Below are 23,384 nucleotides of genomic sequence, written 5' to 3' on the forward strand. Positions count from 1 at the left end.
CGAAGCGACACCCGGTACCGATCAGGATCCCGGCACCGTGGACAGATCCAGGTCCGGTCCCGATCCCGGCACCGATACGCTCCCGGCACCGGTCCCCGGCACCGAGACGATCCTCCGTGCCGGCCCGCGCCGGCCCGTACCATCCGGGGTCGGCCCCGCGTGGCCCTCGAGACAGCCGTCCGTATCTTCGCAGGCGGACAGTGCGTATGCGCTCGGCACCGACCGGCAGGCGGCGCTCTTCGGGGATCCGCCGCTGGAAGACCAAGGCCACCACAGTGGGGATTCTGGACACCCTGGGCATACCATCAGGCCCAGGGCCCCCAGCAGCTCCCTCCCACACCGCGCGAATGCGGAGCGTAGGGCCCCTGAAGCCTCCTTGTCTCGCCCCCTCCCTCCCCGGAGGAGGAGGAAGGGTCCAAACAGCAGGACTCGCTGTGGCTCCGGAGGTAGAGGCGAGGGCTGAGGAAGACCCTCAGTTGGACACTATCGTGCCTGGGGTCTCTCATCTCCTCCCGGATGAGGCGGTGGCGGGTACTCCTCCAACAGCCCCCCCCGCTGGATCTCAGGGCGCACCAGGACCTCCTCAGGCGGTTGGCCCAAAACCTGAGTCTGCAGGCAGAGGAGGTCTCGGAGATAGAGGACCGATTGTTACCATCCTTCTTCGGATGCTCCCACCAGGGTCGCCCTGCCCTTTGTACGGACCATTCAGGCCAATGCCGATACTATCTGGCAGTCCCCGGCCTCCATCCCTCCGACAGCGAAAGGAGTCGAGAGAAAGTACATGGCCCCTTCCAAGGGGTATGAATACTTGCACGTTCACCCGACTCCCGGTTCACTGGTGGTGCAGTCGCGTGAACGATAGGGAGCGTCACGGCCAGGAGGCTCCGGCCCCCAAATCCAGAGAGGCCAGGCGGATGGACCTCCTTGGCCGTAAGGTATATTCGGCTGGGGCCCTGCAGCTCAGGGTCTCTAATCAGCAGGCCCTGCTGAGCAGGTACGCTTTTAACTCCTGGGTGGCAGTGGACAAATTTAAAGAGCTGCTGCCACAGGATGTCGCCAGGAGTTTACGGCCATCCTGGACGAGGGCAAAAAGGTCGCCGCGCACGGGCCTTACAAGCATCCTGGGACGCTGCGGACTCGGCTGCCGTACCCTCGCGTCGGGAGTTACGATGCGTCGCATCTCCTGGCTGCAGGTTTCCGGCCTTCCGCCAGAGCTCCAGCACACGATACAGGACCTTCCTTTCGAAGGCCAGGCCTGTTTTCGGAAAAGACAGACCCCAGACTCAAGAGTCTGAAGGACAACCGGGTCATTGCGCGGTCCCTCGGGATGCAACCCCCGTGACGCAGCGTAGACACCTTTAGGCCACAGCAACAGCCGTACCGTAGGCCGTTTCCCAGTTCCGCCAGCGGCAGGACCCTTACAGGCCGCCGCGGCAGGAACGGCAGGCGCAGGCAGTCTGGGAACCAAGGGGGGCAGAACCAAGGCTCCTCGAAACCCCCGCCTGGTCCTAAGCCTTCATTTTGAAGGTGCGCCCGAGGGCGCTGTAGCAGTTTCCCCTATGGATCCTTTTCCCCCCGTTTCAAACCGCCTTTCGTTTTACTCCCGGCGTGGTCCCAAATAACATCGGACCGCTGGGTCCTTAACCTGGTGCAGACGGGATACCCGCCTGCAGTTTGTTCGTTTCCTCCTTCCCGCCCTCCTTCCTCGTCCCTCTTCAGGGACCCCTCTCACGAGCAATTCCTTCGACAGGAGGTGCAGACGCTCCTCAGCAAAGGAGCCATAGAGGCGGTTCCGGAAAACGAGAAAGGCAAGGGGTTTATTCCCGCTACTTTCCTGATCCCCAAGGCCAAGGGGGGGGCCTCAAGGCCTATCCTCGACCTGCGAGAACTCAACAAATACCTCGTGAAGTGAAGTTCCGCATGTATCCTGGGGCCCATTATTCCATCCTGGATCCGGGGAGACTGGTACGCCGCCTCGACAGCAGGACGCGTTTCATATTGCCATTGGCGCGCCACAGACGCTTTCTCCGCTTCGTTGGGGGGCTCTTCTTATCAGTTTGCAGTCTCCCTTTGGCCGTCACGGCCCAAGGGTGTTTACAAAAGCATGGCCGTTGTCGTGGCGCAATCTTCGACGCAACCGTGTACACGTGTTCCTATTGGACGACTGGTTGATTCGGCGGGCAGTCGGAGGCAGCAGGTCAGCAGCCATGTCGCCTGATCACCGCCGTATTTGCAAGTCTGGGTCTTCTGATAAACACAGACAAAATCCACTCTGAGGCCCACGCAAAAAGTGGAATTTACGGGGCGGTCTTGGGACGCCCACGATGGCCAGGGCCTCGCTGCCTTGCAACGGTTTCCAGGACCATGGCGGCGATGGTCAGCGTGTGCGGTCAGCACCGTTGACGTCAGTAAGACATGTCTAACCCTGTAGGCCACATGGCAGCGTGCACTTTTGTGACCGGCTACGCTCGGCTCACATGAGGCCTCTCAGCGGTGGCTATCAGCCGTTACAGGCGCAAAGGCAACCTTTAGGACATTTAGTCACAATCCCACAGAGGTCTTGACTCCTCGGCTGGGGTGGACCAGTCCGTGTTATGTGCGGGTCTTCCCTTTCACCCCTCTCAGCCATCGGTATCCCGACAAACGGATGCCTCAGATCTGGGGATGGGGGGCCAATGGGGACCTGGCGGACACAGGGCTGTGGTCAGAGGAGGTGGGGCTAACAGAACAACGGAGTTGAGAGCGGTCCGCCTTGATTGTCAAGCGTTTTGTCATCAACTTCGGGTTGTTGTGTCGCCGGTTCGGACAACACGACTACGATTGTACTATATCAAACAAGCAGGGCGGCACCAGGCTCCTCCCTGTGCCACGAGGCGATACGTCTCTGGGACCTTTTGCGTAGCCCGCTCGCCGTTCACCTCAGGGCTTCCTTCCTCCTGGAGTACGAACACTCTGGCAGATCGACTGAGCAGATCCTTCCTGTCGCACGAGTGGTCCCTTCGCCCGGATGTCGCTCTCTCCATTTTCCGGAGGTGGGGTTATCCCCGGGTGGACCTCTTTGCGTCCAGGGGGAACAGGAAGTGCCCAGCATTCTGCTCTTTCAGGGCAGGGAACCGGGGTCGATAGGGGGACGCCTTCCTCATCCGGTGTCGACCCACCTGTACTAGGCATTTTCCCCCCCCTTCCCTCTGTCCACAAGGTCCTCCTGAAGGTGCGCAGGGGACAAGGCGCTCGTGATCTGGTAGCCCCGGCGTGCCCAGGCAGCACTGGTACACCATGCTGCTGGACTTGGCCATAGCCGACCCAGTTCCCCTGCCCCTTCATCCGGACCTGATTACCCCAGGACCACGGGACCCTTTGTCACCCAGACCTGCAGTCGCTGCACCTAGCGTCGTTGCTCCTGCGTGGCTGACTGGGCCCAGAGCTGCGATGCTCCACGCCTGTGAGAGAGGTGCTCTTGAGCAGCAGGAAACCGGCCACAAGAGCCACGTATTCAGCGAAATGGAAGCGCTTCTCCTGTTGGTGCGTAGAGAGAAATCTCCGCCCTATGGAAGTTTCGGTTTCCGAAATATTAGACTACGTTTTGTCCCTCAAGGGGCAAGGTCTGGCCTTATCGTCGTTGCGAGTCCACCTAGCTGCTATCTCCACCTTTCACCCGGTGCGGACGGGTCGCTCCGTTTTTTCCCACCCGACGGTGTCGAGATTCCTTAAAGGGCTGGAACGTTTAGTCCCTAACGTCCGTCCCCCTGCTCCCACCTGGGATCTTAACCTGGTGTTGTCCCGGCTCATGGGGCCCCCCTTTGAGCCGTTAGCTACTTGCTCCCTGCTCTACCTCTCTTGGAAAAACTGCCTTTCTAGTGCTGTCACCTCAGCTAGACGGTGTCGTAGCTCCGAGCTTCTTGTGGTAACCCCCCATATTACGGTCTTCCACAAGGACAAGGTGCAGCTGAGACCACACCCTGCTTTTTCTGCCCAGGGTGGTCTCAGCCTTCCATGTCAACCCAAGAGATTTTCCTTCCGGTTTTTTTCCCAAAACCGTCACTCCTCAGGCAGGGAGCAGCAGCTCCACTCGCTGGATGTCCGTAGGGCTCTCGCGTTCTACATAGACAGGACTAAGCCCTTCCGAAAAATCCCCCCAGCTTTTCGTGGCGGTAGCAGATCGTATGAAAAGGTCTTCCTATCTCCTCCCTAGGATATCCTCTTGGTTACGTCCTGTATCAGGACTTGTTATGACTTTGGCCCATGTCCCTGCGGGCCGTGTGACTGCGCATTCTACCAGGGCGCAGGCGGCATCCGCTGGCTTTCCTAGCCCATGTGCCCATCCAGTGAATCTGTCGGGCAGCGACCTGGTCATCGGTCCACACTTTTGCTTCCCACTACGCCCTGGTCCAGCAGTCGAGGGAGGATGCGGCCTTCGGAACTGCGGTGCTCCGGGCCGCGACTTCTCACTCCGACCCCACCGCCTAGGTATGGCTTGGGAGTCACCTAACTGGAATGGATGTGAGCAAATCACTCGAAGAGAAAAGACGGTTACTCACCTTTGTAACTGTTGTTCTTCGAGATGTGTTGCTCACATCCATTCCACACCCGCCCTCCTTCCCCACTGTCGGAGTAGCCGGCAAGAAGGAACTGAGGAGCGGGCGGGCCGGCAGGGGTATATATAGAGCGCCATGGCGGCGCCACTCTAGGGGGCGACCTGCCGGCCCACTGGAGTTGCTAGGGTAAAAAAGTTTCCGACTAACGTGCACGCGCGGCGCGCACACCTAACTGGAATGGATGTGAGCAACACATCTCGAAGAACAACAGTTACAAAGGTGAGTAACCGTCTTTGTCAGTATTTTAAACTGAACAAAACATGGTTTCATGCCTTTTTGTGTACTACGTGACATCATTAACTGTTCTTGGGAAACTACAAAAAGGTTATACAAGGTATAAGATGCTATCAATGGAGTTTTGAGGACAAATGTTCAAAGGTTTGAACAACAGATGTATATATTATCTAACACATCACCCAGTGTACCTGCAGAATCCTGCATCAGTGCATGTTACGGGTGTCGTACACTTATGGGTATTTGGGTATTACCTGATATGCATGCAAATACATTTTGTTGTGGGATCAATGGGAACATGTACATTTTTGCAAGTGTACTTATGTCCTTCTTTGAGATACAGGCCTCTATCAAAACTGAAACAGTTTTGTTCACAGCTTGTATCTGCAAATGCATATACCTTCAATGTACTATAGCTAGAGATGGGCTCAGGCAGCCATGATGTCCAAAACCTCAGTTGTTATGCATTGCTTTTTACAATGGCAAAACCCAAACCACCTCTGTTACTGGCTTTTGATTCCCAGTCTATATGACTGTATGCAACCTTTACATTTTTTCCTACTCACCCATGTTATTATCAAGCTAAAATGATATTCCTCCCCTAAAATAATTCTTACCCTGCTTTGACTGGAATAAAACAGATATGCAAACTCCAGGCTCAATGTCATTAATTTGTTTACTTCATTGGAGTATTAGCAAGATGCAATTTTATTGATATGGTTTCCAGAATGCCCTTAAAGCAAAAACCAGCCCAACATGCAAACAAAATCCTACAAATCCAAGTTCTCTAACATCGGGAGTTTTCTTTGGATAGCATCTAGAAGTTCAGACACTTATCCAAGCTACCCCCACTGATCCCTGCAGGCTTCTGTCCCCAAAAATATAAACTCCTACCCTAAATGAGAGACCCCTTTTCAACCAACCACCCATCACTCTCGCCTTTTCTTTCCCATTAGGTATCTAAGCAGGTATATCACATGCATCAGTGTAGTACTTCAGCATCTCTAGGGTAAGGCCAAGGAGAACATAATAGGACTGAAGAGAATTCTCCCTTCTTAGGGCATGACACACCAGCACACTCACTCTGCAGCTGCTACTGCCTTGTCCTCCTCTAAGAGAGGAAGGGTTTGGACTGTGAATCCATGTGGCTGTTCACTGACTGGCCTGGCCCTCGCTGCAGCTGGAGAACTGACACAGAGAACTGTTGTGTAGGCAACGCTGATGGTGAAGAATTTCCCTTGTGTGGCCTCTCTATAACCTGATGCCCTATTCAGCACAGCAAGGGAGGTTTTACTGCATTAAGGTCCCGCTGCGCACAGAGAATGAGAAGTGGGGAGTGGCTAGGTTTGTGACCCTAAGGTATTACACAGGCTATGCAAGAAAGTCTTCTAGCTTTCTAAGCACATGCGTATGCAGGTATTCATACTGCACACATCTCCCTGGTTCTGCAACAGAGGATGGAATATAAATATGAGAATCCAATACTTACAGTAACATGGTTTTTTCATCTTTACCCTGGCAGCAAGAAGAAACAGCTGTTAAATATTTTTTTAGAAAATCATTACTCACGTATTGCTAAATTTCAGAGGTAGTTTTCTTTGTGTTTTCTCCTCATATCGCTTAGATAAAAGGCTTAAAAATTCCGTTTTGAAGACCGATTCAAGCAAACTATCATATTCCTGTTCATGTAGAATGAAAATGTCATCCTGCATTGTGCTGTAAAGAAATCAGACCAGGCATCATTCAGCCTTGAATCCAAAGTGCAAAATAGTCCTGCATTTTAATAGCATTTGAAAGCAATCATGGTGATTTTTAAAAAATCTAATGAAACTGAGTTTTGCTTTTAGATAATGGTTCTTTGTTTCAGCTGCTGGTAATGGAATCCCCAAAACAATCTTCTTATGTGATAGCTGAATACAAATTAGTCATTTTAAGTTAATTATTGTTATTATAAAATGGGAACATGTGCTACAATTAAAAGCTCATATCCTTAACAACAGCAAAGCTAGTCATTAAGACTGGATTTGTAAAATGTTGTGTAAAGTTAATTAGAGAAGCTGAAAAAGAAATACTGCTTAAAATGAGACTGAAACTCAAACTGATAAAAGCAAAAACAAGCTTCCAGTGGCTGCATCACATCTTTAACTTGCACTCCTGAACTTAGACAGTGATAGCAAACATAGACCCTGGATAAGATCCCTTAGATGGTGTAACGTCCAGCATCACTCACATGACTTTAATGGGTGATTCTATTTACACCAATTGAGATCCTACAAACTCATGCAGGCAGAGTCCCAAGGGCCTCATGGGAGCCTCTGCTAGAAACTTGGGGCCTGGTTGATTCTGCACACTTTGGTAACCCCATGATAGAATATCTCTCTTGTGATGCCAAGTCACCAAGCCCAGGTTACCTTTCCTTCCAACATGTTTTAATAGTTCTGGTTTAATATATAATTATCTTTATCTCATAGAGGCTATGTGGTCCAGGACAGTAAGCATGGTGCAATGAGCCCAGATTCCTTGAGCCATGTCATTTCGTCACTGTGACTGCTCCTCTGTGCCTCAGTTTCCTTTCCTGTAAAAGGGGGCATAAATGCTTACCTCACAGTTCAATGGCAGGTAGGTGCCTAGATACCTCTGAGGACTGAAGCCCGAGTACTATGGTACAGCACTTTGACGATGTAAAGTGTTAAGCATAATTATAATATAAGGACTTCAATGACATGGCTAATTTATACCAGCTTATAAACTGGCCCCATCTCTTTCTCCCCTTTTTGTGAAGAATGGGCTTATCAGATATTGCAATAATGATTCATTTTAAAAAGCTGTACCCTAAGAGGTTGGCTGCATTTTGCAGGGGTGCTTTCTGCCAGAGCGACTGAAGCCACAGCTTCTCTGATATTCCCCAGTCTTACGTCGTCTTGTCAGAATGTTCTCTCATGGCTTCTCTAGTGGGTGGTGGTTTTAGTACTGATGGGCTAATATCCCAGTCCTACGGCTAGGAACTGAAGCATTTTAAAGGAAGGCTGTGGGAGGATTCCACAACACTTTTTGAAGAGATGAAGTCTGTGTCTCTCTCACTTGCGCATACTTTTTCACCAACAAGAGGTCAGAGTAAGTTACAAAGCAAGGACACAGATGTCGTGGTTACATGTCTGACCCAGGCTATGATGGAGGAAGAAGATGTCGAGTAATTTATAACAATGTTCTTCACAAACACCCCAAGCAGTTGCAATGAAAAGGCTCCACTTTAGAAGCATGTGAGTGCAAAATCACTAGAAGAGACTTATATTTTATCAAAAGGCTCCTTCCATTCGCTGTTCGCATGATCCTGGTCACAGGCATAAAGCCATGAAACAAAAAAAGTTTATTTGTTTTCCTACTCAGATTCAGACTTATCTTTGGATCCCTCTACTATCTTACTCATGTGTTTGGGCTGCAATTTCTTACATATGTTAGAAGCTGCACATAGTTTTTAAGGCACCCATACTAGTGTGAGGCTTTGTTGCATACTGGCTCCCCTTTCATCTTCTGTTCTGACCGCTAACAACATTAGATATACTTATATTACTGTCTCAGCATGTTAGATGTCACATACTAAGCAAAACAGGAAGCTGTAGTCTGCATTTCTCTCTGAAAAGAAATTAATTTGCATTTCAGCATTTTACACCCTATTAGATTTACAGTTAACATTATTTAGAAAGACTCTTTTAAACTGCAGTTTATTAGAAGAAGCTACTACAGTGATACTAGGAGGGTCAATATCCAGGTATTCCTAGTGACTGCAACCTGAAAGCTGTGGCAAACCATGCTGCTCTATAGCCAGGTGGAAGGGAAGCCAAAATTACATGGCTGTCAGCAGGAGATGACTTCATTTCTCAAAAAATACATATTGGGGTAAACCAAGCAGAAGAGTCACTGATGTCTAAAGAAATCTGGATATCTATTACTTCAACACATCATAATAAAATAAAAGGGGACTAATTAGGTCACACAAGGCTCTTTCACCTAATTCAGTCTTCTCACTCTTACAATTACCTACTTTCTGATTATCTGGCTATTAATTAACTTCCCCTTTTGGGCACAGACTTTTACAATGATCCTTCCCCAGCATGCCTGGCTGATAGCTAGTCCTTTAAATGTGGGAGAGGCAACCAGTAGCAGCCTTTTTCATACTCACTTTCCCTCAGATTGCTGTGGGCTATATGTCTCTCCCTTACAGAGTGTAACTAGCTATTTATATGTATATACAAAAGAGCGAGAATACCTATCAGCCCGTTCTGGGTGCCCCGATGTAGCTTAAAATACAAGTGTCAAGACTCACTCTACTCCACTATAACCAAACCAGAGCAATTCCATCCCAGGTAAGCCCTCAAACAGAACATTAATGAGAGGAAATGTTGAACTTTCTTACTTCTCTGACAATTAATCACCCTTACTCCCTCCCTCATCCCCATTTAAAAAAAAAATGCTTTATTCTATTCTGAGTGCTCCTGTTAAATCAAAACAGTTTAGAAGAGAACTGAACCCTTTGAAATGCCCTTTACAGAAGTATAATTGTAATCCTTTCTATATGACCTCAAGAAATTTAATTTGGCATATTTTCCTTCTGGGGTATATTCAGATCATTTCCAGGTTGGCTCAGAAATTCAATTATTTTAAATATATTCAAAAACATGAAGAATTTTCCAGGCTGAGAAAGATTGTGTTGAAAATTTGGGGATTGATTTGTTTTTGAGAGAATAAAAGACAGAGAATTTTAATACAAATAAAACTATGAGATTTCTGAACTCTGCATGTTTGGAAAAAAAAACCCACAAAGGCAGATTGTTTTTCCACAAGAATACTCTCTCTGCTTTTGGTAATGTACATGGACATGAATAGGCATTATGTGTACAACAGGAAGGATTCTATATTATTCCAACAATTTAGTAAAAAAATCTATTAAGAATTGCATGAAAACTTTAATTCTTGCCATTGTCAGGGCAGTAGTATCTGAGATTCCCCATAAAGTCTGGTCCTATTACAGATAGTAACCTCTATGCCCCTCTTCCTACTTGATTTAGCATGGCTACCCTGACTCAATATAGAACAAGAACCTGTGTAAGTAATATTCACTCTGAGTTCGGCCTACACTAAAATGAAAACATTAAAAAAACAAACCCTCACTATATTTATTTTTTTAAATCTGGTGACAGTCTTATGCCACGTAATTTCTGATTTTTTTGGAAGCCACAAGCATTGGTTTACGATAACAGCACAGTGACAACTCATGGCCAAAGCCTCATTAAATATAACTTCAATATAAAATATAGAGTTCTGAATTGATCAGATTGGTTTATCTACAGAAAGCTCTGCTTTCATCTGAAGTAATGGGTGTAACCGCTCTTACTGAGTTGACAGTCTGGAGGCAGGCTTCTTTTTAGCTTACTCAGTACAGCTGCAAACACAGAGTACTAGGGTGCTAGTCTGAGTGTCTGGATGTAGTAATTTTCAGGACCTCACTCAGTTGAGTTTTCAGGCACCAGAATAAGAGACTTTGCTCTAACGTCCAGCCAACACCTATTACTGTAGCCGTTCATGGTTGCAATTCTGTTATAAATGTGTGACAAATAAAACAATACAGGCTGGCTTTCAAAATGCAGTGGAAAAGAACAGGACCAGCAGGTGTTAACTTATCTGCTTAGAAATGCCATAGAGTGAGCTGGCACATTTTACACAGAGCTAGTATGAGACAGGTATTTATAAACATGTATTTCAAAAGTTTACTTTTAGTTATCAACCTATAATACTTAAGTATGGGAATATTTTCAAAATAATTAGTTTAGTTTAATATTTAACTCCACTTATTGCCCTAAACAGATGGTTCTATATCATTGAGTACTGAATGTCAATCAAATGCCAGCATTGGCACAATGTGATAACAAATACAAAGATGGCAGGAGACTTTGTTCTCTCCTTCTGTGAGGGTGGAGGTGTTTTACATGGGAATCCATTTGTCTGATGTGCAGTTTCTTGCTGTTTTGTACTGAGTCACCTGGAAGTGGTTACTAAGAATTATGTGACCACAGAAGCTATTTCCTGTAATTGGGAATGTGTGTGGCCCTCAGTCAGCAGAAGTACTTAGCAGCCTAACCAGCACAGTAGAATGGCCAGAGAGAACATCACTCCAGCAAGCTTTTCTTGCAGCCCTCTAGGAAGTAGGACTCTCCCAAAATATACTAAAAAAGCATTAGGAATTACTTCTAAGAGAGAAGTCTGGGTCAAAAGTCATTACCACCTCTTAATGTTAATTATGATTGATAATGCAGGTGAAGAACATTTTTCTGGGAAGCCATGGGCCAAACTAAGAACCTCCTGTAAAGAACTACTGATTGCACCACTTTAACAGGTACTCAGAAAATCCGCATGTGTTTGTGTGTAAATGTAAGTGTGTGTGCTCCTGTAGCTGGCATATTAGTAAGAATGGTTTCAGAACTGCCAGTCCCCTTGCCTCCATTAATTTTTGTCTCTGCCAGCAGAAAGAACCTGGCCAGGCACTGACCTTAGGGAAACAGAAAGAAGTCTTTCCACCTCAATCCTCCGCTTTAACACCTCCTTCACCAGGCCTTTTTCTGGCCCCTGCTTCACCTTGTCACGCCCAATCAGATATATGCACTTTGGGGTGAGGACAAGGTCTCGCTTCACACCCTGAAATGTGAAATGATTTGAAAAATATATATGTACAGCATCATCAAATACATAGGCACCTGAAATTAGCCAAATAAGAAGCACATGAATGTGCCACAGATACATAATGTACCAGCTTTATTTTGCTTGGGGGAGCAGGGGAAGGAGGATGTAGAGAAGTGAGTGAATGTTATTCAGCTTGGATTGTATTTAGATAAAGATATAGCTTTGCTCCCTATTCTCTATTTCTTAATTCCAACACCACTTTCTACCCAGCATCTGCCACAGCCCACTCTGTCCTTGAGATAGAAAGTATGAAAATGATGTAACATGGACGATGGCTAAAGAATGTGATGGCATCCTCTATCCATTAGTCCCAAGAGTGATAGTTTTCCTTCAGATCTGAAATCCTAGGTTGCATGGAACTGCTCTATACCGTATTTACAGTCAGAAACTGAGGTTTTTCCAAGAATGGTGGAGTTTCCTTTATAGGGTAGTTCTTAAAAAACACTGCTCCATAACTTAGACACCATGACTAGACTGAGGATCAGGAGGTTTTCTTGAAACCATACCTTAAACCGTCTGTCATATTTAGTAATTGTGTCTGCAAAATCAATCTTCTCCCGTTTCCCTACAAACTGACGTAATTCTGGATGCTCCTCCATGCCTATGTAGTCCCCAATAAAGTTCCTGTTGATGCTGTTTCGCCTTCTCTCTTTCTTGTTCAGCAACAGATCTGAGGCTTGAACACCAAAAGAGTACATTAATAAATACTGCTAACCAAAGAACTTTCTAAATTCATGAATAGAAAGAGCTCACGAGGCTTCAAGAGGAGCTTAACATTAGAAGAAAATTTAGGCAAATATATTCGTCTAGCAGGTGAAAAAAGGCACTGTTTAAGCTGGTAATCTTTTTGACAGGCACATGTTTTGCTTTGAAAGCTGTACCTATTTAAACACTTTGTCCAGAATGGAGAACCACCTTCAGAATTTGGGGAAGTTCTGATGCAAACCTGATCTCTGTGAAACTATCTCTAAGAGCAATAGCCAAAAAAAAAAAAATGTACAGTAACTCCTCACTTAAGGTTGTAGTTATGTTCCTGAAAAATACGACTTTAAGTGAAACAATGTTAAGCAAATCCAATTTCCTCATAAGAATTAACGTAAATAGGGGGGCTAGGTTTCAGGGAAAATTTTTCACCGGACAAAAGACTATACACACACACAGACACACTATAAGTTTTAAACAAACAATTTAATACTGGCACACACCGACGATGATTGTGCAGCTTGGTGGAGTCCAAGGGTGGAAGAGGATAGGATAATTCCTAGGGAATGTCTTACTGCTAAATGATGAACTAGCAATCGGCTGAGGCCTCAAGGGTTAACCCACTGTTGTTAATGTAGCCTCATACTCTATAAGACAGCAAAAATGGAGGGAAGGAAGACAGCATGGCAGACAGAGACACACACCGTGTGAGAAAGAAATGCACATTGCCTCTAAGTACACTGACCCCACTCTAAGTACACTGCTTTTTAAGTAGATCAGCAAGTTGAGACAGCCGCTGCAAGCTCCCTCCATCCTGACCCTGTCCTGTCCCGCCTCCTGCTCTATGGAGATGGCGTAAGTGGGATGAAGGAGCAGGGAGGAGGGGGACATCCTGACATTAGCCCTCCTCTCCCCCTCCTCCGCCCCACCCCCCCAGCAAGTAGGAGGCTCCAGGGAGCAGCTCCAAGGGAGAGGGCAGAGGCAGCACATGGCAGTGGGGGGAGGGACAGCTGAACTGCCAGCAACTGATAGCCTGCTGGGCGGCTGCAGCACAGGGAACTTAGGGAAACCGGGAGCTGATAGGGGGACTGCCAGTTCACCCTGGTTCCAAGCCCCCGGAAGCTAGCTCCAAGGGCTGCTCTTCTTGCAAGCAGTGGACAAATCAGGCAGCTGCCAAACAACGTTATAAGGGAGCACTGCACAACTTTAAACGAGCATGTTCTCTAATAGTCTAATTGATCGGCAACGTAACAATGTTAATTTGGGCAACTTTAAGTGAGGAGTTACTGAGAACTATATGTTTAGCAAGATTTGTCCCTGGAAGTGAAACAGTATCTATATCTAGTACCAATCCCCAAAACCTGAATTATTACTCAAAGTTCTCCACCATCATAACAGACTTGTTTTCTAATAAGAATCAGACATTTTTCAAAACATGCATGCTTCACCTTTGGTTTAAAGCTAAGAGCTTGTAGAAGGCAATAAAACATGACAAACTCTAGGACTGAATTTGTATTAGTCCCAGGTCCCAGCTTCTGTTTAGCTGTGGGAAGCTCTCTCCCTAACTACTAGATAACCTCTATCCCTACCACTTCAAATTGTTAGCAAAATGCACTCAACTTCAAACAAAGCAATGCAAGAGTTTGCACTCCAGGATGGGAGATATTACTTTGCTCATTTGAATCATGCTCTGTTTCTGGCTCTGGGATAGTTCATGTAGCTCCTACAGCATTAGAATTAAAGACATACCTTCTTCTCTCATTTGTACATACTTCTTCCTGGCCATGTATTTCCTCCATGCCTTCTGGATTGCCCGAGCATATCCATCATACTTCCGTTCTCTCATCTCTTCAAGCAAAAACAGCTACAGATAAAGAGGAAAATGGATCAAACACATTAGATGAGGAATAAGTGAGCTTGAAAAAATCCACATTTCACTTTCAACCTCCATGGATGCCACCTATTTGTTACACTCCAGACCCAAGAGTGCCTTACTAGCACTGTCAGTGGGCCCAACATCAGACTGGGAATGAAAGATCTTGCAGGGAAAGGAGGAAGTGTCCTCTGATGGTGATGTGGGCAACAATGGCTCATGCACAGTCTACCCCCTACTCCTGCTGCCAAAGTCTGGAGGATGGTGAATAGGGATAGTCTTTTCTCCTTGCAGCACTCCTATCGCAACTTTAGGCTGTGATTCTCTAGTGGGCCCTGCTCAGTCATACTACATGACCTGCCCTCCTACCATTTGCTGCTTCTTGGCTGAATCTGGGCATGGCATTGCCAGAGTATAGGAGGGGGCTGGTCTTGTCTTAGATAACACGTCATAATGGGTGCATAACTTGATACTGCCCTCTCGTTTCACATACAGGAGGCATCAGAGGGTGAATAAATACTAGCTCCTGTCCTGTCCAAGTCTGAATTTCAAACTCCTTGTACTTCTTGGTTACACTCTTCTTCAGTGTTGGAAGCCCCTTGGATGGTTCTGTGGGTCCAAGTTACTCGGGGCTCTAGGTTCCCTGCCAGACATGGCTTGGATCCAGATCAAAGAATCTGTGCATAACATACTGTTCCTTGGCAAGGTTTTAGGGGGTCTCTGGGAAATTTCCTTGTATGCTATGTCCAGAAGTTCTTGAAGTCACCTCGTTGTTGTGTTCTGAAACACTATTTTCTTGGCAATCCATACAAAAGAAATTACATGCCACTTATATAATTATAAACTAAAGATTTACCATTTTAGTTAGATTTCCCATTTACCACGTCAGAGCTCCGTAAGCTTTCAGTTCATAGGATGTGCTTGAGGAGTTAAGTTGTTTGCAGGAATAGAAAGCAAAACCTTGGATTTATGGAATGGTGTCTTAAGTTCAGATAAGCGTGTGCTGACCTAGGTATGTGGTAGGTATGCCTCTCATGCAGGACCAGCGCTAGGGGTTTGAGCGCCCTAGGTGGACAGCAATTTCGCCGCCCCGTGCGCTGGTCCCACGGCTCTGCTGGAGCTGCCGCAGTGGTGCCTGCGGAGGGTCCGGTGCTCCGTGGCTCCAGTGGAGCTGCCGCAGAGATGCCTGCGGGAGGTCCACCGGAGCCGCGCGAGCAGCCGACCGTCTGCAGGCACGACTGCAGCAGCTCCACTGGAGCCGCGGACCAGCGGACCCTCCGCAGGCACCACTGCTGCAGCTCTACTGGAGCTGCGTGCCGCCCCTTCTGGCAAAACGGCGCCCACCATTTATTCTGGTGCCCTAGGCGATTGCCTAGGCTGCCTAAATGGTAGCGCCGCCCCTACTCTCATGTTCACTAACAAATGCACTTTTTTAAAAAATAAGTAACAGTGTGCTATATGTTAGTTATAGCACATTGGAAGTTAGACCCTTGATAAGGAAATAGGATTTTATAATATCCTAGGAATTCTTAACTCTGTGTGTATATATATAAATCATAAAGAGGCAAAGATAAAGTTGAGTGGGGAGATGTGAGTGGAGAAGGAATATATGGCATGAGCATAGTGTCTGCACTCTTTGCAGGGTGTTTCTTAGAAAAGTCTGCTGGAATTTCTCATGACACTCTTGTTTTCTGAGAGAGAAAACCAAAGACTCTAAATTTCCTGTTTGCTTCCCAGCACGAATTAGGAAATTTCATAAAAAATGCTTAAAATATAACCTAAGGGGGGCAAAAAGCTGCCAATTCCCAGTGTACTGTTGGCTGTTTTAATTCCATAAAAGATATTATTTTAAAAAATTAGCTGGCTTGCATGTATGTCTTTCGAAGTCATGGGGTTTGAAACCGTGGACGTTACCAAAAGAAAAATAATGTCATGCTTATCCAATGTAATCCAATGTGGGTTTTAAAGCAAACAGATCTTTTCTGCATGTTCAGCAAAGTAGCTAGAGCTACCAAAGTGAAATCATATGGTAAACATAAAGCTTTTACACAAAACCTAGGATGGGAAGATGGTCTTAAAGAAAAATCCACTGAGAAAGGAGCAAGTTTTAAAATGATACCAGTCAAATAATTGGGAAGATTAATTATAATTTAGGAGGGGTTTTCAGATCACTTGCCTCTGTTATAAGGGGCTTTTCTGCAAGAGACAATAGGCAGGTCTAAAAGCATCACTGCCACTTCTCTGTACACATGGCTGCCTGTCTGCCAGCTTCTTCTTCAGCAGCAGCACTGAGATATGTCCTCCCAGTCTCTAAACTCCTCAGAACTGCAGGGATGTTCTGGGTGTTGAATAGTGCATGGGAGTGATGTTGCCATGGTCTGGAAGTGGAACTGAGCATTAAGAAAACAGTAAAACCGACTACACAAAATGTTGCCAAATGCATAAATGTAATCACTTGAAGGGCTGTGTGTAAAAACAGTAGCTCAAAAGTTTCACACTGAAGCATGGTTTTCAGTTTGTTTTTCCTCTAAAGCATAATATCTGAAAAAACAGGATAGGTCCTTGTGATATCAGCTGTGTTGCAAAGAAAACACACAATCCTAGCTCTTCCTCAAAGATATGCTCTAGTCCAAACATCGCTTGATGCAGGAATTACTGGATGAAATTCTACAGCCTGTCTTATGCAGCAGGTCACATTTAGATGATCATAATGGCTACTTCTACTCTTCACATTAATTTTAACATAAGCTTTGCAGCTCATCATATGGTTAAAATTGGGTCTGGCCTGTCTAACAGGTTTCATATCTGATTAAAAAAACTGAAGGGACTGATATTAGCAATGCATGTTTAATATTTTCATTGTCAGAATCAATACTTGACATACTACCATTGCTGCTGACACAGAGCAAGTCTTGGGTTTAAATCCAAGCAGAGATTCGGACAATGGCCCACTTGCCAAGATATAATGCAATTGTGTGATCATGTATTGTGGATTAGACTCAAGCCTGATAGAGATTTTGCATTTGGGACCATTATGGACATACCAGGATAATGTCAAGAGGTTCCTGTGGTGGTGACAACCTCAGTGGTTTATGTTAGTGAAATGCAAAAGAAGCATATTTAAAATATTAGAACACCATCTCTTCCCCCAAACTTCTGACATGTAACACAGGGAGAGCTGTGCTTTAAAAATACAAACACTAAATCCATTTTAGAGAGTGCAGTCAAGGTTTGTTTTGTGGGTACTGAAATGATGTGGGCAGAAAAGAAAAATTTTCAATTTATATGTAGAAATGAGGTATCTTAATGTGGTGCTTCAGTACAAAAAAAATAAAGAAATGCTGCCACACTCCTTTTAGAAATGAGTTTTACTTCTGTGCGTCTTAACTATTTAGTGCCTCAAAGCTGTGTGTGAAATTAAAACCCCCCCACCCAAACACTGAACTCACACTAAAATGCATTAACCTGATAGTTTTAATAAAGAACAGACAGCCCCCGCAATTGATTATTCTGTATTGGATCATGCCCATAAACATAAAAAATACCCTCCTCAACTCTACGTATATAGCTGTAAATAGAATAGGATATAAAAGCTGACAGTGACTTTTACATTTTGATACATACTGTGAGGAATTATAGTTTCTCTCCTTTTTTTTTCTCTCTCCATGTATGATGTGTGGGTAACCTAACGTAGCCTCCTAAATTACAGCCTTAAATGTCAGTGCGATGTCATGAACCATTCATGGTATAACGTAAAAACACAAGAGGTTACATCACAAAAAATAATTACAGAAGATGTAGTAGTTGGTACCTTAGGTGCTATCCTGTCAGAAATGTATGTCTCCTTCTTAGGATGATCAGATGTCCCAATATTATCGGGATTATCCTGATATTAGGGACTTTGTCTTTTATAGGACCCTTTTACCTCCTGCCCCACTCCATCCCGATTTTTCACACTTAATATCTGGTTATCCTATCCTGTATGCAAGTACAAAACCCAGAAATAACCATACACCAGTCACCCACAAAATTGGATTCTTATGACATATTCTAGATAGGCTAATCCAGGACCCAGAAGAATAAATGAAAGCATATGAGTGAAATGGACATAATCCAAAATCCTTGGGATGGTTCCTTTTTCTCAGTGGGGCTCAGAGGAAACACCTACCATAGGCTCAGAAATTATTTTTTTTTAATCAGATTCTGGATAATGGTCATAGGAGACTGAAAGAATATTTGTTTTAATCCAGACAGATTTACAGACCTGATTTACTAGAATTATTCAGTAGAGTAATTTTCGTAATTGTCATGGAATATAACATATTTCACTGCATCAATTTATGGCACTGTAAATTTTGTTGTTAGAAGGCTGCCTTTTTATAGGAGAAAAATTCTCCTTTGTTAGTGCTGGTTTTATCATCAGCATGACCACCCAGCTAACTATAGCATAATTAAATCACAAAAATATTGTCCATATTGGTGCTGACTGTCTCTTGCTGCTGTTTGTTAAACTGCCATGAGCAGTTTGTTTCAAGCAGCCAATAATAGATCCCTGAAAAACAGTAAAAACGATGAGATCGAGCAGCAGACTCAGATGTTAAGAAACCTTTTGTTCAGTTTGGCTCCTGAAATCTTGCAAAGATTTAGAAATGCTATAAAGTGAGGTGTCGTACATATTGATATTAAACAAAGAAAACCACAATCTAAAACAAACCATTTTCTCTGGGTCTCACTTTCCCTTATACGTGAAGACAGTTATTTATTCAGGTGTGTAATGGAAATGGCCTCCTGTCTGCCATTCATAAAACCTTACTTCACAGTTAGCTGGCAACTCCCCATCTACAGAAAGCTTATAAAAGTCCCTTCACAATAATGCAAGTACTAGATAGGATTTCAGCACACAGGCTCTAGGACTTCTGCCTATGTCAACAGCAAAACTTCAATCAACTTCAGTGAGGGCATGGTCACACCCTTAATCAGTGCACTTTAGGTTATAGCAACATTACTGATGTTGCATCCTGTCAGCACATACCATTTTTTTGTTTTGTTTTTTTGCTAACAGTCATACTAATTGCACTATAGCAAAGCAAAGCAGCCCAACAGCTGTAATTTAAGCCCAAAGTCACACTCTCCCTCATGTAATAAAAACATTAAGATAAAAAAAGTGCTGCGCACTGTAAGATGAAGTTGTGAAACAAAAATACAAGAGAAATTCTTTAATAAAAATGAATGTATTCATTACATGGTCAGTTCCTTTCACACTCCCTCATAGCAAATCAAATGTTCCCCCCATAACAATCACATGCCTCCTTTTATTTTGAGAGAAACAAAATATAAGCCTAAATGAGTCATCTAAAGCTTCACTTGACTTCAATAGGTGTTGGATCAGTGAGCCAATAGGTCTTTTTCCATCGCTAATCAATGTGACTCTGTTCCAAAAGTCTAACTGTCTCAAGACTGAAAAGGACTACATGACGCCGAACGGGATACGTTTTCCCACTAAGGATCTTTTTTGAATAACAAATGTAAAAAGAAGAAAAATATTTTCAACAGAAGTGGTTGAACTTGATTTTTTTTCAACAAGAGTTCATCAAGTATTGGGATAAATAATCCAGCTCTCTAATGCTCACATGGTGTCATCTCTCAAATCTCAGTCATGCCAGAACACTTGATGCTGGTCTAGTAAATACAAAACAATTTCTCCTCCACAATATTTTAGGCATTTTCTCAACGCTGACTCTACCCTTCATTAGTTAAGTTTGTGCTTGATCAAATAATACTTGCCTTATTTCTTGTTTTAATGGTTACACATATGCTTTCATAGCATCACTCTCCTGCATATTACAATTTCTCATACAAATAATTAAGTGCAAGCCATGTCCCATGTAACCGTTATGTGCTATGCAATGGAGACCCCTTTCCAAAGTATCCTTGCATCCTACCTTGCCTTCCTTAGGAAGACTTTCTCATGTTCACTGTGTTATGAGTAGTCATTCAGCAGCCTTATTACATATTGCACCCAGTATAAATGCACCTGTAAATCTTGCCTCCATCCTCAGAGCAGACCTGTGTGACCTGTCGAGCCTGGCTAGAATGATATTATTCCAGCCCTCTCAGGTCCTGCCTGCACAGGCCTCTTGCACAGCTGGAGAAGACAGAACGGTGCCTACACCAACCAAATTGTGCCATGCGCAAAGACTCCGGATCAGTCATACTCACAGACTCTGGAGCTTTGATAAAGATCTTAGTTTTCCCAAGCTGGTATTGATCAGGGTCCATATTGACTGATTGGAGCAGGTGGAGAACCCCCTTTTTCTCATCTCCTTTCCAGGAAGGCCAGGTTGCTTTGGTCAGAATGGCATATCTGAGACAGCAGTAAGAGAGAAGAAAAATATTAAGACTTGGTATCACACACACAGCAGGAGAATGCCACTGGCTCTCAGCCAGTACTGCCCCTAAGGTTGGCCCCTCTGTTCTGTGTTGTCACAGTGCTTATGAAAGGGATTGTGGAAGGACACACAAATTTATAGGTTTTCACTTTAACAAAGGTGGTACTTTCCAGTATGAATGTCCTTGGTACCAACTCTTCCAGTCTCCCTAAACCAATAGTAGGTGACTAAAACACATACATGAAGCTTTGCTTCCTTAACCCTTGACAATCTCAGGAAAAATAGGTTCATCAGCAGTATTTATACTGAGGTAATCAGTAACTCATCCTTGGCACCTCACTGATTCCTCCCCAAACACAGGGCCTGTTTCCCATTCCAACCCTTCTCTGTCCCCCTCTTCTAATCCTTGTTATGGCTATTTGTGAAGAATCTCTAATTTCTAAGCTAGTAGCCAGCCTCACTCTCCCAGCCCAGCTACTGTCAGCAGCTGGCCTGCTCTCGAGCAGAGAGCCCTTCAGGAGGGTGGGGAGAGACTGTGATGATGGCCACCTGCTCAAGACTGGGGTGCGTTGTAACTGACCATAACAAGAATATGAGGTGGGAGGGAAGTGCTGTAATAGAGAACAGACTAGGCATATAGTAGGTGGGGAATGATGTTCCTTGGATGAGTATCTCAGTACCACCCCGCTGTTTTGTAGCATGAGGGAGAACACGGATCCCAGTAACAGGGACAGGCAGCTCCTGCCTGAGAGAACCAGCCACAGGAGAAGTGGTGATTCAGGGAAGGAAAGAGGCAGGGCAGGGTGGGATTCATTGCTGGCCTCTTTTCCCCATGGCATGAAGACCCATAGCATCCTCCTTAAACCTTGGAAATTAGCTAATTCCCAGGTTACAACAACGTGGGAACTGCCCAGTTTTCTAAGGGTTAACTAGATAGAAATATGGGGTTTGGAACCGACGAGGGCAGAGACACAATGCTTTCCTGTTTTACTGCCCACCGATGGGCTAGGCTTTTTAGCATGCCTGTGGATAAGTAACTTTTGAAGCACTTTTGGGCTGCTTTGTGAACTAGACTGGAAGCAAGAGCTGCAGAAAATTTCCCCCCAAAATCAATCTTATATTCATCTCTATTTTGGACACCTTATTACAGCTTTGTTTTGCTGAGGCCTGCCAGACATGCTGGGGTACAGTGTAAATCCGTGTTTATTAGTGGAACTATTTGAATAGCGAGGGGGAAAAATCAGTGATAAAGTGTTGAGTTTGGTTCACTATGACTCCTGAGTTCCTTGAGGCAGCTTCTGGGTGTTAGTGACAATGTTTCCAGACCCTGAAACTGCACAAATGGTTATTTATTAGAAAAGCTCATTTTTCATTGTTCTTCTGTATAAAACGTTTCCCAGACAGGGATCAGATGCCATGCGACGTAGATGACAAACCACACAACACAAATAACAGTGACAGGCAATAGACTGTGAACAACTCAAAGTATGCAAAGTACTTGTCCGAACTTCAGAAAAAACTCATGAACAGCAAACATACTAGAAGAAAACTGGGAGAATTTGTGAACAACAAAAGGAACTACATCTGTAATGACTAACTTGACCAGCTCTATTTATAAATGTTTAAGGGTCAAATGCTGAAGTAATATGCAAGATGGTGAAACTTGGACAATACTAGGTCCCTCTAAAACTCCTAGACCTAGGTACACCCATCCTGATGCAGCAGGGAGTCTAACATTAGTGTAACTTATATGGAGCAGCAAGAAAAGCTGTAAGTTAAAGTTAAAGAGGTTCCTACCCTGCTTAATTTCCAGTTTCTTCTGGCTGTTCAGCATGTAATTTCATCAGTATTGTGGGCTTAAGTAGGCGTAAGGAATCTTAATATAGGAGAGTCTAAGTCAGTGTAAGAAAAACTAAGTTATACTATCTTGCATATTCCCTCTGAATTTGTCTTACACATGTTTCATATAACAAATTCTAGCCACTTTTGGGGGGAGTGGTAGGGCTGGAAATCAGAGAATAAAATACTTGTAATATAAATAGTAATCTTCAAAGCTATATTAAAAAAAAAAACTTTGAAACTCTTTTTTTTGCTCTCAGTTATATCCACCATGATCACTTCACATACTGAATGTTGTGAAGTGTCAAAATTTCGAGACAGCCACATTATTCTATAATATGTAATGATATATGGTGGTATTACATTGTGCATCGCCATGTGGCATAGCCCTCTGCTCAAACACATCTCTGTGTATTTTACAATGCTGTCCATTTCAATTAGTAATATTAACGTCCCTCTGTCTGGGCTTTTCGAGCTATGCAATATAAGGTGGAAGAGTGATTCAGGCACAAGTGCTGAGCCTGTGTTTAAAATGCCTTTGAAAAAATGCCAAATCATGATTGCCAAAAAAATCTATTATAAATGCACAATAAGCAGTTAGGTCATATGTCTAAATATGGGAATATGGGGTTTAGCTCTTGGATTGGTTATGCTTTAAAACACACAGGCCTTTTCAGTGACATTGGCTTTTTGCATGCAAATGAAAATTTCAGACATAAAAGTCCATTCAGCCCACAAATCTCCACTTACACAGAGCTGCCAAGGAGCTCCCAATGAAAACAACTGCACAAACATGCATTTCCTGTCCATCCCATGCCTCAGCCCACTTTTACTCACACTGACTCATGATGTCAGAACAGAGCTTGTTCTGGATGTTAGGTAACTGTGAATGGAAAGGGTGCAGGAAGATTTTTACTTATAACAAGAAGTTAAACTGCACTGAAGCAAAGAGCTAAATCCTACTGCAGAGGAGTTTCATAGACTAAGACTGCCTGTGGATCTCTGCCTGTAAGAGTA

At 44.6% G+C, this 23,384-nt stretch overlaps 1 protein-coding gene across 1 annotated transcript in view; it reads right to left on the reverse strand.

Moving 5' to 3' along the window:
- Window positions 1-23,384, reverse strand: part of MYO1E (myosin IE) — a 153,409-nt gene that overhangs the window by 28,314 nt on the left and 101,711 nt on the right. The window contains 5 exon segments of the mRNA XM_030577662.1: window positions 6,399-6,545; window positions 11,374-11,519; window positions 12,071-12,240; window positions 14,016-14,130; window positions 20,359-20,503. Of these exon segments, the coding sequence (XP_030433522.1) occupies window positions 6,399-6,545; window positions 11,374-11,519; window positions 12,071-12,240; window positions 14,016-14,130; window positions 20,359-20,503 (723 nt within the window).

The sequence above is a fragment of the Gopherus evgoodei genome, chromosome 10 (assembly GCF_007399415.2).
Source record: "Gopherus evgoodei ecotype Sinaloan lineage chromosome 10, rGopEvg1_v1.p, whole genome shotgun sequence".
Classification (NCBI taxonomy): domain Eukaryota; kingdom Metazoa; phylum Chordata; order Testudines; family Testudinidae; genus Gopherus; species Gopherus evgoodei.